Here is a 16,084-nt window from a genome sequence, read left to right as displayed (position 1 = left end):
CCACCATCACCCCCCTGGTGCTGGTGTGTCCTGGGGCCTGGGCACAAGGACAGTGACCCAAGGCCCTGTGCCAGACCATGCTTCCTCCTCAAGACAAGTTTCCTGACTTTTCTTTTCCCTCTGACTGTGGGATGATGATATTCCAGCTGGGATATGACAAAACAGAGTGGGCTGGAACCCCCCAGCCTCTGTTTGCTGCAGTGAAGTTCCCCTCTCAGCCCCATGCCATCCTTCTTGCATGGAATGAAAGAAAAGCGTTTTGCTGCAAGGTGCAGGGTTGATTGATTAACTTTTATCTTCTCATGATGCATGACTAGGTAAGCTAGAGCATGTGACAAGGCAAGCTGTTCAGAGAAATCACTGCAGATAGAGCTGGGCTGCTCCCAGCATCCACAAAAGGATGCAGCATGGTCAAAATTCACTCAGAAAAACAAGATTACCCAGCCCCTTTGCTTAAGCAGATGATATTGAGCTAATTCTAATGCAATTTCCTAAAATTCAGAGATGCTGTGATGCGATCTTACTCTTGTATAAAATGCCATGGAACTTCTGATGACAGAAGAGATCCAATTTTCTGTTGCATGACTCATTCTGAGGAAAAGAATGCTGTACATTCAATATGACCAAAAAAAGTACATTCAGTAAGGCCCTCCTTATAGGGCTGTGTGGATGCAATCAATCGTAAGCACAAAGTCCAGGCAACACTTTTTGATATGGAGTAAAATTGACAGATGGGTTTTAGAGAGCCTTTGGAAAATTTTATCCACTGAACCCAGAATAGCCACAGCAGAGACCTAAGCCAAGTGTCTGCCTGACTTTATATGCTGTAAATCTGAGGTGAGTGGTTAAGGAGGATGGAATCTTCCTCATGTGCCAAATAATTTGGGTTGTCTGAAAAGTGCTCCAATGCGGAAGATCAGGGATAGATGGATGAGTTTCAACAGGATGATTTAATGGGAAAGAATTTGCTCCATAAGTATTAGTCATTTGGTGACAGAATGCACAAGAGCCTGCTGGAAATACCTGCAGAAGCACAAGAAAATTCCTGAAAGTCTGAATTGAGTAATTTTCTTCTGGGTTTTTTTTGTTATTATTTTGTTTGTCGGTTTTGATTACATTGAGTATTCTGTCCATGGACTGAGGTGTGTGAGTGACAGCAATGTCTGCAGAGCTGTGTTTTGTGGGCATTCAGAGCCCTGCTGAAGGGGATGTGGTGTTCAGCAGTAACAGCTCCCAGCTGCTCAGAGGGCACTTGGACCTTGCCCTCTGCTTACTGCAGCAATGCCTTTCTGTTCCCCTTCCTCGGGGTTCCTATCACAGGCCCTAATGCAATATTTTTTTGCCTCTTTTCTTCCTGGGTCTGGTAATGAAAGTGAGTGTGTTGGATGGAATCTGGGGCCAAAATATAGCAGCTGCTGCTGAAGAGTTTCAGCACAAAAACTGATACCGAATTTGCTCATAAAACTACGTGAGGTGAAACAAGATCTCTATTTCCAGATCTCCATGTCAACTACAGCAAATGCAACCAGGATTATCTTGTTTTCTGTTCATGGCTACAATTATTTCTAGCTTACTGTTCTTACAATAATTTAATTTTATAATGTTTATTAGCTTGGAAGGTACATTCATCCTAAGTTTTTTTGCATTTTGTGCTGTAAAAGGTCAAAATTGTCAGGAAAGATTTATTTTTGGGGGAAAGGAATCCTTATTTAAAAGCCAAAGTAAAACAACCTTTCTGTAATAGAAAGGAAGCAGAAGGAACAAGCTAAAACTCTGAGCATCAGCTGAAGCCGTGTGTTACATCTTGTGTTTTGTGATTAATGGCATGGTGGTATTTACTCGCCCCACTGATCCAGGCGTGCAAGCACTGCCCTTTTTGGGTGCTGGCAATGGGGGTAAAACCGTGAGGGCCTTTTCAGCAGTGCCTGGCAGTGGTGCCAGGGATGGGTAGTGCCTCTCTGGCTCCATCCCCACCCAGAGGAGTGCCAGCCTGGTCCCTGTCCCGTGACACAGGCACAGCCAGAGCACACAGACAGGGATGGGGGCTGCTGGGGCAGGAGGAGCCTTCTGCCTTATCTTTCCCCAACATGCTTCAGATTTTCCACCTACCTCAGACAAACAATGGACGGGTGTCCTTCCCCTCAGCCCCCTCCCACAGGAGCGCCCATCCCTCCTTGGTCCAGAGCTCCAGGGCCTCCTGCACCTGATGACAAGGCCACAGATGCCGTGAACTATCCCTGCCCTGTGACAAAGCCAGAAAGGTGCCACAATAGCTCAGTCAATGAGCTAAAGAGAAAAAAAATAAAAACCCCTGCTGGCCATAGCTGTTGAAAGGCTGTCTCCTGCCAAGGCACACTCACACACTCACACTGACCCTGGGGTGCAGAGTCTTCCTCTCAGCTGGGCTCACACCCACCTGCAGCCCCTGCGTGTCCCCAGCTTTGCTGCTGCCCCACAGCCCTGGCTGGGAGGTGTGGGTCATCCTCACCCATCCCCGAGGTGCAGATCGGGTGTATCAAGTCCTTCCTCCCAGCCTGTGAGAACTGAGAAGCAGAAGACACTGGCTGCATCACATCTGCCTTTTTAAAATTATTTTTAAACCCTTTCCCCCTTTCCTTGCTTTTCTCTCCTTGTTTTATCTCGTGGCTTTTCCCCTCTGTGTTTTTTACTTTTCCCCCGTTGTTTCCCCCGCTTTGGCCGCTGGTGCCGGCTGGGCTGGGCTGGGCTGGGCTGGGCTGGGCTGGGCTGGGCTGGCTCCGCCCGCGGAGGGTCCGGCGGAGCTGGGCCGGGCGGGGCGCGGCCGTGACGCGTTCGAGGGCGGTATAAGCGGCCGCTGTCCCGGTGCTGAAGGCGGCGGAGCGGCGGAGCGGCGGCGGCGCAGGTAGGGCCGGCGGGCTGTCCCAGGGATGCAGGGATGCAGAGACGCACGGACGTAGGGATGCAGGGATGCAGGGATGCAGGGATGCAGGGATGCAGGGATACCGGGGCCGCGGAGCCCCAGTGCTGGGCAGGGGGATCCAGCACCGAGAGAGCGGTGAAGTCGCACCGAGACCCGGCTGGGTCTCGCAAGGGAGCGCATCTCTACATCCCTATCGCTGTATATATTGCATGGTGTTGTGTTATCGTACCCATGTGCTGCCAGCACCGCCCGGGGCTCGGGAAGCCGAGCGCTCCCGGCAGCGATGGCACTCGGTCGTGCCGGGTCCCGACACGGCGCTACAGCCATGGGCGGGGGTTCCCTCGGGTGCAAACCCCCTCCGAGTCACTTCCCAGATGTGTCCGCATGCAGACACTCGTTATGTTCACTAGAACTGCTCTGGGTTTGGGCTTTGACCCCTCGTTGCTGTTTTGTTTGTGTTTTCAGTTCCTTCCACAGGGTAAAGGGCCAGAGATGCTTTTAAACAAGGCAAATTCACTGCAGTCGTGTTATTTATTGCAAAAGAGAAATGGGAGGAAGAGTGCATAATATATTTATTTTCCCTATGGAAAACTGCTGTTAAGTTTCACCTAAGACTCTCAGGGCAGGGGCATATCTATGGGAAAAACCTATGAGTTTTCATAGATAAATTTCACTGGAAACATTAGAGTCACATCAGAAACAATTGCTAGGAGAATGAGAGAGAAAATTACTGCTACCATGGAAACATCCCAGAAAGGAGATATTTTCTGTATCTGTTTTTAAGGGAACTTTTTTCAGTCTGCATTGCCTTTGTATGTGTTAGATTTTGATCATGATTGCCTCGTTTGGTAAAGAGAAGCTTCTTCATCTTCATTTGTTGGCTAAAAGATTATTTTCCTGTTTGTTAGGTGCTAATAGAGGAGAAAATATGCTCTCCATCTAGACTGGCTTCACGGCTATCGATCTGGAGACAAAAGAGCTGTTTTAGAGTATTGTCTTTGAGAGGCACAGGAGAGAATGTTTACAATATTTCCTAAAGATAGGCTAAAATGTCCCGTTTTAAAAACAAATGTGGAGTTCAAGTCTGAAGGGTTGGGGAGGATTCTTCTTACCTTAGATAGCGCAGTATATTTAATGACAAGATTTACGACCTGAACTCACAGCTTTGAAAAGAAATCATTCCCAAATCTGTTCGACAAGGCTTTCAAATATCATCTACCAATAAATTAGAAGTAAAAATTGACCTAGAGGCAAATGCACACAAAATATGTAGAGAGGGGGCCAATGATCTGTTATTCCTGCAAAGGAAATACCCAATCAAGCAGCATCCTTGTGGAACACTAAACTAAACTTTGCTTGGCTGCACACATCTTGATTTTAGTGGGATGCTGACAGCTCTTGCAAAGGCAGTAACAATCCAAATTGTGTGCAGCGAAGGAGGGTGAGTTCCTGGTCTTTGTGAGTGGGAGGTGCTTGGCAGATGATTATAGAATGATTCTCCCTTCCCCCATCCCCTGGAAAGGGCAATTTCTCATGTGCTAATCAAACAAACTCTGTTAATAACCCGTCTTTGCTGAAAAAGAAAGCCTTAGTTTCACTTATTTGGTACAGAAATAGAAAATTAGGTGATGTTCAGGTGGGGTTGGTTTTTTTGTTGGTTTTTTTTTTTGGGGGGGGGGTTTGCTTTTTTTTTAATGGAGATACACATTTATGTACAGGGCTAGTGCCTTTTCTGTGACAGAAAATGAAGCAATGTGTTGGCTTTGTCTCAGGGCAAATGGAGGGTGGGACCGTCTAATCAGCTCTTGAACTAATCATTTGTGAAATCAATGCTCAAATGTATCCAGGCTTGAAGTCAGAAATGTTTGGGGAAATTGTTTGCTATTATGCCTGTTAGCCTGCTCATGCATACGGAAGGAGGGAAAACAAGCAGCTCTCTGAACTGATAGTGCTTTAATTATTTAGTTAAGTCACATTATGTTAAGGACAAAAACTGAGTGGAAAAATCTACAAGTGAGCTGAAATGAGCATATTCATGCTCACTCACTACTTCCAGCAGAGGGTAAACACGGGTGTACACGGCTCTTTCTGGCTGTCATGAGCCACCAGTGTCTCAACACGATGCTTTTACCAAGCCAAAAACCAAAGGAGCCAAAATAGGTCAATTAATCAAAGCAGTTTCTATCTTTATCATTCCTTTCTCATTATTGTGCTTTTTTATTAATGTAACTGGATCAGAAAAGAGTCTAATCTGTCCCGTGGCCCCAGTGTACCAGTGCCTGAGCATGTCCTAGGGAATGACTGATGGCAGTTTCCCCCTGTGCTGTGTGGAGGGTGCCCAGCTCCCTCCAAGGCTGGGCTTTTGCAGCTGTATCCTCATGCACAGTGATGCTGTAATCATCTTACTTCTCTCAGAGGCATATTTTCCCCAGTTCTGTTCCAGAGTTTATTTTTGTCTGGTGTAAGCTGAGTAGACATGGGCTTCTTCTGATCTATTCTAACCAAATTTGCCAGTGGTCATGTTTCTGCCTGTCCTGGGACCTGATTCAATTTCTGCTGAAGTGAATGAATAAGCTAATGAATGAAATCACTGTTCAGAACCTACCTACTCGAGCTCATTTCCAAGATGGGCTTTAAAGGATTCAGTAAAATTATTCTGTACCTTTAGCATAAATTATAGTTTTCCTCTCATATAAGAGAGGATCATTGCCCTAGGAAGATGACTCATAGAGTCATTAACTGATACTCACTTGTAATACAAATAATTTTTTTAATGAAATAGCAAAATAAAGGAAGTAATAACTTCAGTACTATCAGTACTGACAGAAATAAACTTGCAAGTAATTTTGTATGCCATGTTCTCCACTTCATCACATTAATTTTATTGTAGTTTAGCACCATTCAGCAGCATTGTCTTGGCATGAAATTAGATGCCCTATGGAGCAATCTCACAAAATATGTCTGTCTGTAGTTTTAGTATTAGTATTTTGAGCAGCATTTAAATGTATGGATGCACTGTTTTTGTCATTTAGGTGCTTTGTTCTCATGATCAGAATGACATCTAGGTATGTGTCATTTCATGAGTTATATAGGATGGGTATTTTGTACTTTGGTGCTGCCGTTAGACAATTAATGTTCATAAAGTACATGGAGCATAGAGATAGGAAATTTCTTGCATAGCTCTGTTTCCTAAGCCTGTCTCCATGTGTTAACAGCTTCTTTTTTTTCTTCTTCTTCTTTATTTAAAGGAAATATTTTAGACATGGCAGAAACCAAAACCTTCCATCCTGGAGCAGCCTGTGCTCTCACCTTTTTCTTTGTCCTAATCTGTTGGGTTGATGCAGCCTCCTTCCAGCAGCACCAGCTGCTTCAAAAAGATCCAGACTATGCAATGAAAAACTTACAGAGGCTCCCAAATCCCGATATGATCAAAGCACTGGAATACATCGAAGACCTTCGCAAGCAAACCAACAAGGGAGAAAGCAGCCCCGATTACAACTCTTATCAAAGTGTCCCATACCTCCTCCCACAGAGAGAAAGCAAGGACCAGCTTCACCTCCCAGACAGTGTACGGGATTCTTTGACTGAAGATGAGTCCCAGTGGGTCAAGGTAATGCTGGAAGCCTTGCGGCAAGCTGAGAAGGAGTCAAAAGCTGGCCCAAAGGAGAATAAACCTTACGCTCTGAGCTCAGATAACAACTTGCCAGCTGGAGTAACTGATGATTACGAGGCTTACAAGTGGCCTGAGAGGTGGCAAAAGTACCTCAAGATGCCACTTGGGCACTATGAAGACAGCTCAAGAGACAGTCCCTTCAAGCGTACCAACGAAATCGTGGAGGAGCAATACACCCCCCAGAGCCTGGCCACGTTGGAGTCAGTGTTCCAGGAGCTGGGAAAGATGGCAGGACCCAGCAACCACAAGAAAGAAAGGCTGGATGAGGACCAGAAGTTGTATACAGATGATGAAGATGATGTGTATAAAGTGAATAACATCGCCTACGAAGATGTGGTTGGAGGAGAAGATTGGAATCCCATAGAGGAAAAAGTGGAAAGCCAAACCCAGGAAGAGATAAAAGATAGCAAAGAGGAAATTGATAAACATGAAGAGGAGATTGATGATGAAATGAAAAGATCAGGAAAACTCAGCTTGCTCGAGGATGAAATAAGAAGAGAAAATAAAGATCAAGTGTCAGAGGATGTTTCAAAACTAATGAATTTTTACCTGAAGAGGCTGATGGGTAGTGCTGGGAACAGGAAATTAAGGACTGGAGGAGAACTTGAGGAAAAGAGAGCGTCCATGTTTTTGGATAAACAACTTGATCCTCAGGCTATAGCTCAGCTGATAGAAATCTCAAGAAATTTGCAAATTCCTCCTGAGGATTTAATAGACATGTTGAAAGCTGGAGAAAAAAAACAGCTTCAGAATGAAAGGTTGGAAGCTGAGCAGGAAATGGAATTCCCAGAAGACCTCGACGAGATAACTGAAACCAATCTAGGACAGAGTGATATATTTAAAAATAATATAAACTCTAAAAACGGGTACATGAAGCAGCCTCTTATTCCAGAAAATCTACCTGAAGACCTCAATATTGAAGATATTGTCAGCCTTCTGGGAAATGACAATTTAGCTAACCAGAACCCCTCCTACTTTCTAAATCGTCTTAATCAAGAAAATGATTTGCCAAGACTGTCTTACATTCCCAGAAGATTGAAAGGACACCTGTTCCCCAAAGCTGCCTGGATGAACGATTTGGAGAGGCGACAAACGGAGTATGAGAAACTGAATGAGAAGGATGAAGAACTGGCCGACTACTTGGCAAAGGTGCTGGCAAAATACCCCGAGGTGATCAATACGAAGCAGATGAAACGAGGCGCTGCTGCAGCTCCCGAGGGCAGCCTGCAGGAAGAGGAGCAGCTGGAGCAGGCCATCCGAGAGCACCTCAACCAGCTGGCACCACAGGAGGCTGCCAAGCTGGCTTCGCTCAGCAAAAGGCTCTCCGTGGCTGGGGAAGCTGATGACACACAAACCAGGCAGTACCTGGATGAGGATATGCTGGCAAAGGTGCTGGAGTATCTAAAACAGGAGAAATCAGAGCTTGAAAGAGATCACATTACCAAGCGAGCAATGGAAAACATGTAATTGTTCCCCAAGTACTATTTCTCTCCAATGTGTTGACTTCTATCCCAATTCAGTTGTGATTTATTCCTGCTCTCCCACTGAACAACCTATGGTAGACTATTTACCATTGAACAGTCTGCATATCTTTCTCAGAGCTGTTATATTGTTTATTGATATATGTTATAAATTATGGGGCAAACAACAAATTGCTTCAAGTGTTTTAAGAAACAATTTAATGATATCAAGTAAAAGTATAATATGTAAACAAATGACCTTTGCATTGTTAATAAAACATGATAAATGAAGAGTGACAACTATAATTTGAAATTTTTAAGATTAATTGGATTATTTTGTTACTGTCTGTAGTGGTTTTTGTGCAGTATCGAATAAAAAAAAATAAAGCATTATATATATATAGTTTTATTTACAAGGCTTTTTCTATTCAGTGTTTTATTGTTGATGAATAAATTATTTCTGGACAATCGACTGTGTTTCTTTGTGACAGTTGATAAAGTCATACTAATCGGAAACATATTTTTACTTCTACAGATGACTCTTCTGAAATACATTATTTTTCCTTCAAATTAAGTTCTTAAGCATAAACTTGTGTTTTTCTGGGCAATAAGAACATCAGCTGGTATTACCCTTAAGGGCAGGGGGTACCTAAAGAGCTTGCTGAAGTCAATCAGTGCAATAGCTGCATTAATTTTCAGTTGAAAATTGAGCCTCACATAATTAAGAGGTATATCAGTACCTCTTGGCAGCAGCAGGAACACTAATGATCTGTCCAGCTGAGACAGACTTGATGATGAACCTCTGAAAAAATACCAAATGGAACCTTAGTAGTTGAGCTCTGGGCAGCTCTGCAGATGAGTCCCCCTCCATCTCTCACAATGGCAACCACAAAGAAAGAGCCAGGCTCCAAGGCAAGGCAGGCAGGGAACTCCCCTCTGGGGAGCAGAATTGGTTTGGCTGATAAAAATATAATTTCCTTTTTCATGAAATGACCATTACACGTCACATAAACGCACAGAAAACCTTTACTGTTCAGCACACTCTCTGGACACTTGAAATGTCTCTTGAGCTCCTGTTATGACCTGCAGTAGCTGGTCTGGAAAGGTTCTGGCTCTTTCACAGATGGAAATGTGCTTGCATAACTCTGTGAGTCAGAGGTGGTTTTCACTGGACAGCTCATTTCCAGGATTATAGTTTAAAAGTGGTTTTCCCTGTGGTACTCTGCAGCAGCTCATCTGGGCTAAGTGGGGTGGGGATGATTTTTGGCAAGGCAATGTGTAATGAAGTACAAAGGCTGCAGAAATAAAACTTCATCAGTGTCACCATTACCCTGAGCAATCACTACAGGAGCTCAGCCCCTGTTCCAGACATTATTCCTGGATACACACCAGACAATAAAATCCCTGATTTTCCAAGTATGTGTAGCACCTGGGAGAGATGTCACACATGGTGACACATGACATGTGTCCCGTTCTTTATCCTGCAGCACTCCCTTGCCCTGGGCTACCCAGGCTCCTGAGATGACCAAAGCCCTGGGGAGCTGACTGCCTCCAAGCTCTTAGGGAGAGCTCAATGAAAATTTTGGATGCCAGAATGATTTTGGATCTAAGAAACCAGTAGTACAAACCTATAAAAGGACAGATGCTATCAGACACTGTGTAGAAGAGGAAATAAGCTTCGGAAAATCCTAATCTTGGCACGGGTAACTACATCACTCTTTAGAAGACCACCTCACTCACAGCATGTGCAAGCCATTAGGGACCTTGTGGTTCATCTTCACAACCAAGAAAAGGGGTGTCATGCTTAGAATAACAGAATTACTCTTTGTCTAACACAACTATATGGAAGTGTCAAGCTAAGAAGTTATGTCAGTACATTTTCCTCTTCAAGCCACAGAAAGCAGACAACTAATCTCCCTCTGAAGTGCTTTAGTTCTAACAAACTCATCTCCAACTCTATATTAGAATTAAATGAAATGAGAAAATATTAAAAAGGCAGCACTCTCTTGGTAGCTATAGATGCCTCTTGGTTGCTCTGCAACCAAGGCTTCCACAGAAGAGTGATAGTTATACCTGAATTTGCGAGACAGCATTATCCAAATGTACATCCCATCATGAGATCTGCTCCATTAAACCACTCCAGAGCCTCCCCCTGCAGAGAGGCTGTGTGGTGCTTAATTGTTCTTAATAGCCACGGCTGCTCCTGCTTTCATTTGTCTGTGGTTTGTGTTTTCCTTATGGGTGCAGTGGGACAAACAGTCATGTTGATAATAATGCACACAGAATGCATAATCCATAACAGATACACTATCAAGCTTATTATTATAATTATATACAAAATAAAGTGACCACCCTGCAATTTTTTACTCAGGCAAAGTGAGGAGCAGATTTTTAATTTCTCTTTTGTGTTATGATTTGACAGCATCCCAGATGCAGCTGGTTTATACTCTCTGTGTCAGTGGCTTTTGTCCAGCAAAGAAAATGTTTCTGCTCAAATCTTCCTCCTAAAACTTGCTTCATTGTGTCCTCATATTGAAGGCTCTCCCTAACACTCAGATTGAATGGAAATTCTGGTCCTAATGCACCAAGCTACTAAACACCTTCCTCAGCATCTGAGGTAATTTTTCTTCGTAGATACACTAGAATTCATTCATTAGTACCCATAGAAGTAAATGCTGGGGGTTTTTTTCATTAATTCATATGCGACTGCAAGTGCTTTGTTTACATCTGCCTCTTGATGGTTCCATTATTTTGTCAGCTGGAGCTCTTAAATGAGAACACTTGTTGATTCAAAAATTAATGTAACCAAATTACCTCGACTGGAGAAATGAGATTGCAGCAATTATTTCCTTCTAAAAGGGTATTTCCACCGTGCAGTGGAAGGGGGCTGAGTTGCATGTAATGTGACAATTGTAACTGTTTCCCAAAGCATTTTACAAGACATCTTTTTGCGGGAGAAGTGACATAAGCCATGATTTTATTAACATGCCAAAGGGGAGCCAGGGCTGGAGCACAGCAGCCCGAGCTGTGCTTTGTCCCACAGCTTCATTCTGCCATTCTTGCTGTTACTAATGAGAACATTAATGATTCAAACCTGCATCTCCAGACACACCTGACCCAGCCCCACCTTCCATTAGTTAGGTCATGGATAACATCACGGGGGCAGAGGAATTCTGTGGCCAAGGGCTGTGCAGTGGTGACTGCAGTGTGGGAGCAGCATTCCCTGGAGCATCCCAGACCTTCCCCCAGGCTCCACGGCACTGAGCAGTGGCTATTTACTAGGTGATGCATAAATCCATACAGGCACAGCTGGATGTCAGCTGCACTTTGCATTTGTTCAGCTGCCCAGGTGCCTCCAGAGAGGTTAATGTGAGCCACAGGAACTCCAGTGAGCAGCAGCAGGCAGGTGCAGAGCCTCTAGTGCATAAAGTGGAAAGGAGAAGCCCTGAATCAGAGCTGATTAGCTGAAGAGCCACCTTATTCCTGACTTTTGGATCATTCAAAAACATTTGAGATGGTTAATAATTCATTTGCAGATGTAGCAGAGCTCTAAATGTGGCTGATTAAATGCATTTGACGTTTCTCTTGAGAGAGGCTGTTATTCCAGGAAACCACTTGGTATCTGCAAATGTCTTGGAATTAGTGTACTCAAAATTACAGGTTCCCTCACAATGTTTTCCCTTGTAAAGAAAGGAAAGTGACCTCTGATTCCAAATGTAATGTACCCCGGTGAATAACTACGGCACAATTATTTTAAAAGTTCCCCACAGCCACTCAGCAGATCTGCTGGGTAATGACATGGTCCAACATGCAGAGCTCTGTCTTCCTCTGCCAAAACAAAAAACCTGCAGCCCATGAACAAGGCAGGTCCTACACACCTGGGGAAGGAGATCTTGAAAAGGGGTTGTTTGGCAACTTCCCAGCTCCTCCAATTGCTGCTCAGTGGTATCCTTCCCAAAACCCTTCCTGGCACCAGCCCGAATAGAGAGCCCCATGCTTTACCCTGGCATAGAAGCCAGGCTCCCATGGAATGCCTTGGTGGGAATGGCACAAAGCCTCCAGCTCCTCTGGGCTGGATGAGCAGAATCCAAGACAGGATGTAAAGGGAATTTTGAGCTTTATACCACCTTTGTACCTACCTGATTATGTCAGCAAATCTGGGTCCACCGGGTTTGTTTGGCTTCTTGCTTAAGTAAATCTCTTCTGGTGTAGCTGTGGGGTGCATTTTGTGCCACTCCATTTAAATGGTTAATGAGAACAAAGTGTTTATGCAAATTTGAGCACACATTTTTCAAGGAGGTCACCTACATCAGGGCAGTTTTCCTAATGCTCTGAAGTCAACACCATTGGGACACTTCATTACCAGAGACAGTGGGATCCTTCCCTGACAGAACTTTGCTCAGGGTCACCTTGGGAAAGCCTTTTTGGTTTATTTTCCTCTTGCTCTAAGCTTATACCAACACACATAAAGGAGGGGCACAGCATCTGTCTGCTGAGATCTCCGGGTGAAACATATGGTCATTCTTTATTGTCTATTAAAACTCTTTCCAGAAGCATACTTCCTTTAAGTGGATCTTTTTTCCTAGCTCAAATTTTAGATACCATTTAGTTTCACATTGTACATATCTTGAGCCTGAATGCAAAAAGAAACCTCCCATCCCCACTTTTCTCTCTCCTCTTTGACCTAAGAGAAGGTATGAGACTGCTTGGATGAGATGCAACATATAATTTCTGCAAAGAAACACATTTTTACCATGGCTACATGTTTTGCCACCTGCTAATAAATGTCATAGCAGCACAACAAACCACTTAGATCTACCAGCTCTTGTACTCTGCTATTAAATATGTGAGAGCCAGGCCAGGAACAGCTTATACACACACACAAAAAAGGTAAAAAACAAAGATAAATCATTAAATGGAGAAACCCCAACATTCTTTGCTTGTTATTCATGCAGCATAACAACAGGAGATGTGTTAAATCCCTGCAAGTAAGTTTTGAGATGGAAATATAATCTGACAGGAAAACCGTTTTCTGCAAGGGTAAATTAACTCAGACCCAACACACTATCAATTGATTTTTTTTTACAAACATGAATGCAACAAGGTAGAAACTTTTTTATAGTGACTGAAAGAGGCTAAGAAGAAAAAACTAGATTGGAAAATTTTATTCTGTATGTAAGTCTGCAACTACCACCATATTCCACTGGGTAATTTAGACAAGAGAAATGTTACTGTGCAAACTGCTGAGCTTTTATTCTCACCTGTGGCCTAAGACTTTGCTTTCCTGGAAGCAATAGTCAGGCTGAACTTTGTTTAAATGCATTTTTGACTTTCTAATTTATATTTTTTAAATGTCAGCCCCCTGGCCCTCTCCTCACTCAGAGTGTATGGTCTGAACCACTGAAGAACAAACTTTTACAAATGGCTGGGGCACAGTGGCTGCTCTAATGCCAAGATGTTCTGTCTTCTGCACTCCTGAGCCTCCTCCTCATGACAAAGGAGCTATTTCATCCACAGGATCTTTATCTGCAAGGAAAAGTTTATGGATATTTATATTCTAGAATTCTAGAAGAAAAATTACTGTTGAGAATGACAAAACTGTAAAAAACTAAGGAAAAAAGGGAAAGCCGCCAAATTCTCAAACTTTATTACTTGTTACTTTTGTCCTTATTACAAAAAATACTGATTTAGTTTAATTTCATGCTGTTTCTCCTTTGCTCCTTTTAGAGTCAGCACAATGCACTTTTCTGATGCTGCACAAGAATTCAAAGCTACTGCCTGCTTCCCCTTTTGGCAACACCTTTTGCATCAGTCTTATTTATATCTGACCCAGTGCAGGTGGATCTAACAGCTTCACACAACTCTCTGCTGCCTGCTGCTATTTGTTTCCGTGCCAGGAAATGCTGTGATATCCCACGTAACGAGGCTGTTTTTAAGCTGAAGCTCATTCCCAGCCCAGAGGAGCAGGAACCAGCATCCTCTGCCATGGACAGAGCAGTGCTTGGCACTGCCTTGGCAGCCCCATGTCCCCCTCCCCAGTGTGGGGACAGTCAGGGACACCAGCACAAACGCTTGGAGACACAGTGACAATGCACAGACATATGGTTTACTGTGTGTTAAACAAACCACTTTGCAGGGGAAGCCACAGAGCACCTCTGGTTTCCTTCAGTGCTGCTGTGGCTGTGAAGTTCCTTCCAGGTTGGAGCAATGTGCCCTCTGTGAGCTCCATGCACACGTAGCCACATCAGACTCTTGGCTCCAGTCTAGGATGCTATTTCCAGATTCCCCTCAGCTCTCCCCACCAGCCTTCCAAACAGGCTGGAGTATCAACTCTGAAAAATAGGAAAACGGTTCAGGCACAGATATGAGAACAAAGGGGATGGTAAGCAATTTGGATATTAAAAAATATGTTAAAATAAATTTTGGCAGGCAGGTCAAATTCCTGAGGAACAATATTTTGACAAAGACCTTCCAAGAACATTTCAGTAAAACAATACTTGCTCAAACACCTTTTCCCATCCATCTCATTCACAAGTAGGCACAGAAAATGTGATTAGCTTTATTTCATTTACCCTGCTAAAGGCAACATTTACATTTTTAACTTAATACTGGATGTTTGTTGAAGTGCTCTCTAAAGCCAGGTGATGAATGAGACTGCAGAGGCTCCCATCCCTGCCACTCACTACCACCATGGGCCATAGAGCAGATAAATGATAATTGGGAGCCTGCCCATGCTGCAGAATAATGGAATCATCTGGGGAAATGGGACTGGAGACTGCCTGAAGATGAGCATTCCTCTGGGCAACCTCAGGCTTTGGGAGCCTTCTATCTTTGAGCTGACACCTCAGTGGTTACTTTCTCAGGTAACTCATTTGTTAGTCAGGTTGTATAATTTCATTTTCTTCCATTTGCCATCCTCCTGACTTAGCTCAGTGCATGAGTCAGTAAGCATGGCTTAATCATCTTCTTTATAAATTCTGAATCTATTTTATTGTGGATAAAGTTCTTGCTGACCAGCTCCTACAGCTTAAATATCCAGAATGGAAAAAACGGTGGGACTTCACCTTTGGCTTGGGTATTATTTAAAATGAACTCCTGCCCTATAGCACCTCTCCAAAGAAGCAGCCAAAAGCAGCAGCAGACTGTTCTATAAATATAAAAAAGAAGTGACCTTTTAAAAATACTTACTTTACATATCAAACTGCAGACATAAAGTAGAATATAGTTATCCTATGCCAAGACCATTGAGACACTTGCCTTTTTCCTAAGGAAATGACTTTGCCTCATAGCTCACCTTTTTATAGTGCACATTATTCTGCTGGTGAAATTCATTACCCAGTACTTGATCTCCTCGATAGCCTAGTGCTGATGTCTTTAGGAAATTATTTTTTTAATAGCCTTCTTGATGAACATGTGTTTTGTGGCACCTGAAAATAGATGTACTACAATTCTAGGCTAGCTGCACATTTTACCTATTGAGCTGTACATTGCAGTAGCTGTGACTTTCTATGTGTGGAGATGGAAATAATTTAAAGAGTCATTTGCCTGACAAGATATAATTATTTGTCCTCCTACATATCCTATGAGTACAAAGTTGGATTTATAGCTCGACCTTTTTACTTTACATCTTTCAAGAGCCAAAGAAGGAGTGCAGTACTTTATAAAGCCTCGCTGGGTGAGCAGAGGCACTGCAGAGATACAGCCCCCTTATAACAAAGTCTATTGAGATGTACAAAGCAGCAGGTGCTTTAGTGCAGCCATTGTTAAGACAGGAAAAAATATGGAAGGAGAGCAGGCAAAACCCTGCCTGACATTCATGGGTTAGGAATGAGGTGTGGGGGACCACTTCTGCCACCAGGTCTGCCACAAGTCTTCAGCTTGACTTTCTCACAAGGAAGGCACCAGCCTTGGCTCATCAGTGCTTCTGTTACTTATCCATTTTCTGGCAAAAGAAACCAAAGCCAGGGATGCTGTTCTTCTAAAAATATTATGACTTTTGGAACTGTGACACAACTTGGATGCCAAAACTGGGTACCTACATTAAAACAGCTC

At 43.5% G+C, this 16,084-nt stretch overlaps 1 protein-coding gene and 1 long non-coding RNA gene across 7 annotated transcripts in view; one reads left to right on the top strand and one right to left on the bottom strand.

Moving 5' to 3' along the window:
* The first annotated feature begins 2,742 nt into the window (after nucleotides 1-2,742).
* SCG2 (secretogranin II) lies at nucleotides 2,743-8,504 on the top strand. The gene is made up of 2 exons (XM_014879585.2): nucleotides 2,743-2,881; nucleotides 6,148-8,504. Exon 2 carries the CDS (start codon nucleotides 6,162-6,164, stop codon nucleotides 8,037-8,039), a length of 1,878 nt encoding a protein of 625 aa, XP_014735071.1. The 5' UTR covers nucleotides 2,743-2,881; nucleotides 6,148-6,161; the 3' UTR covers nucleotides 8,040-8,504.
* LOC148222629 (uncharacterized) overlaps nucleotides 6,146-16,084 on the bottom strand; it is a 102,472-nt gene continuing 92,533 nt past the window's right edge. For 4 of the 6 annotated variants that reach the window (XR_015805653.1, XR_015805651.1, XR_015805652.1 and 1 more), the window contains one exon: nucleotides 6,146-14,364. This is a non-coding gene — a long non-coding RNA (uncharacterized LOC148222629). The remainder of the gene's footprint in view (nucleotides 14,365-16,084) is intronic. The other 2 variants (XR_015805656.1, XR_015805655.1) reach the window with 2 other exon arrangements.

This window comes from Sturnus vulgaris, chromosome 10 (genome assembly GCF_052056855.1).
Source record: "Sturnus vulgaris isolate bStuVul1 chromosome 10, bStuVul1.hap1, whole genome shotgun sequence".
In the NCBI taxonomy this organism is placed as follows: domain Eukaryota; kingdom Metazoa; phylum Chordata; class Aves; order Passeriformes; family Sturnidae; genus Sturnus; species Sturnus vulgaris.
This window is presented reverse-complemented; position numbering and strand designations above follow the sequence as displayed.

What these genes read in the sequence shown, in the direction of transcription:
- SCG2 (XM_014879585.2), top strand. Translation starts at nt 6,162, where the DNA reads ATGGCAGAAACCAAAACCTTCCATCCTGGAGCAGCCTGTGCTCTCACC.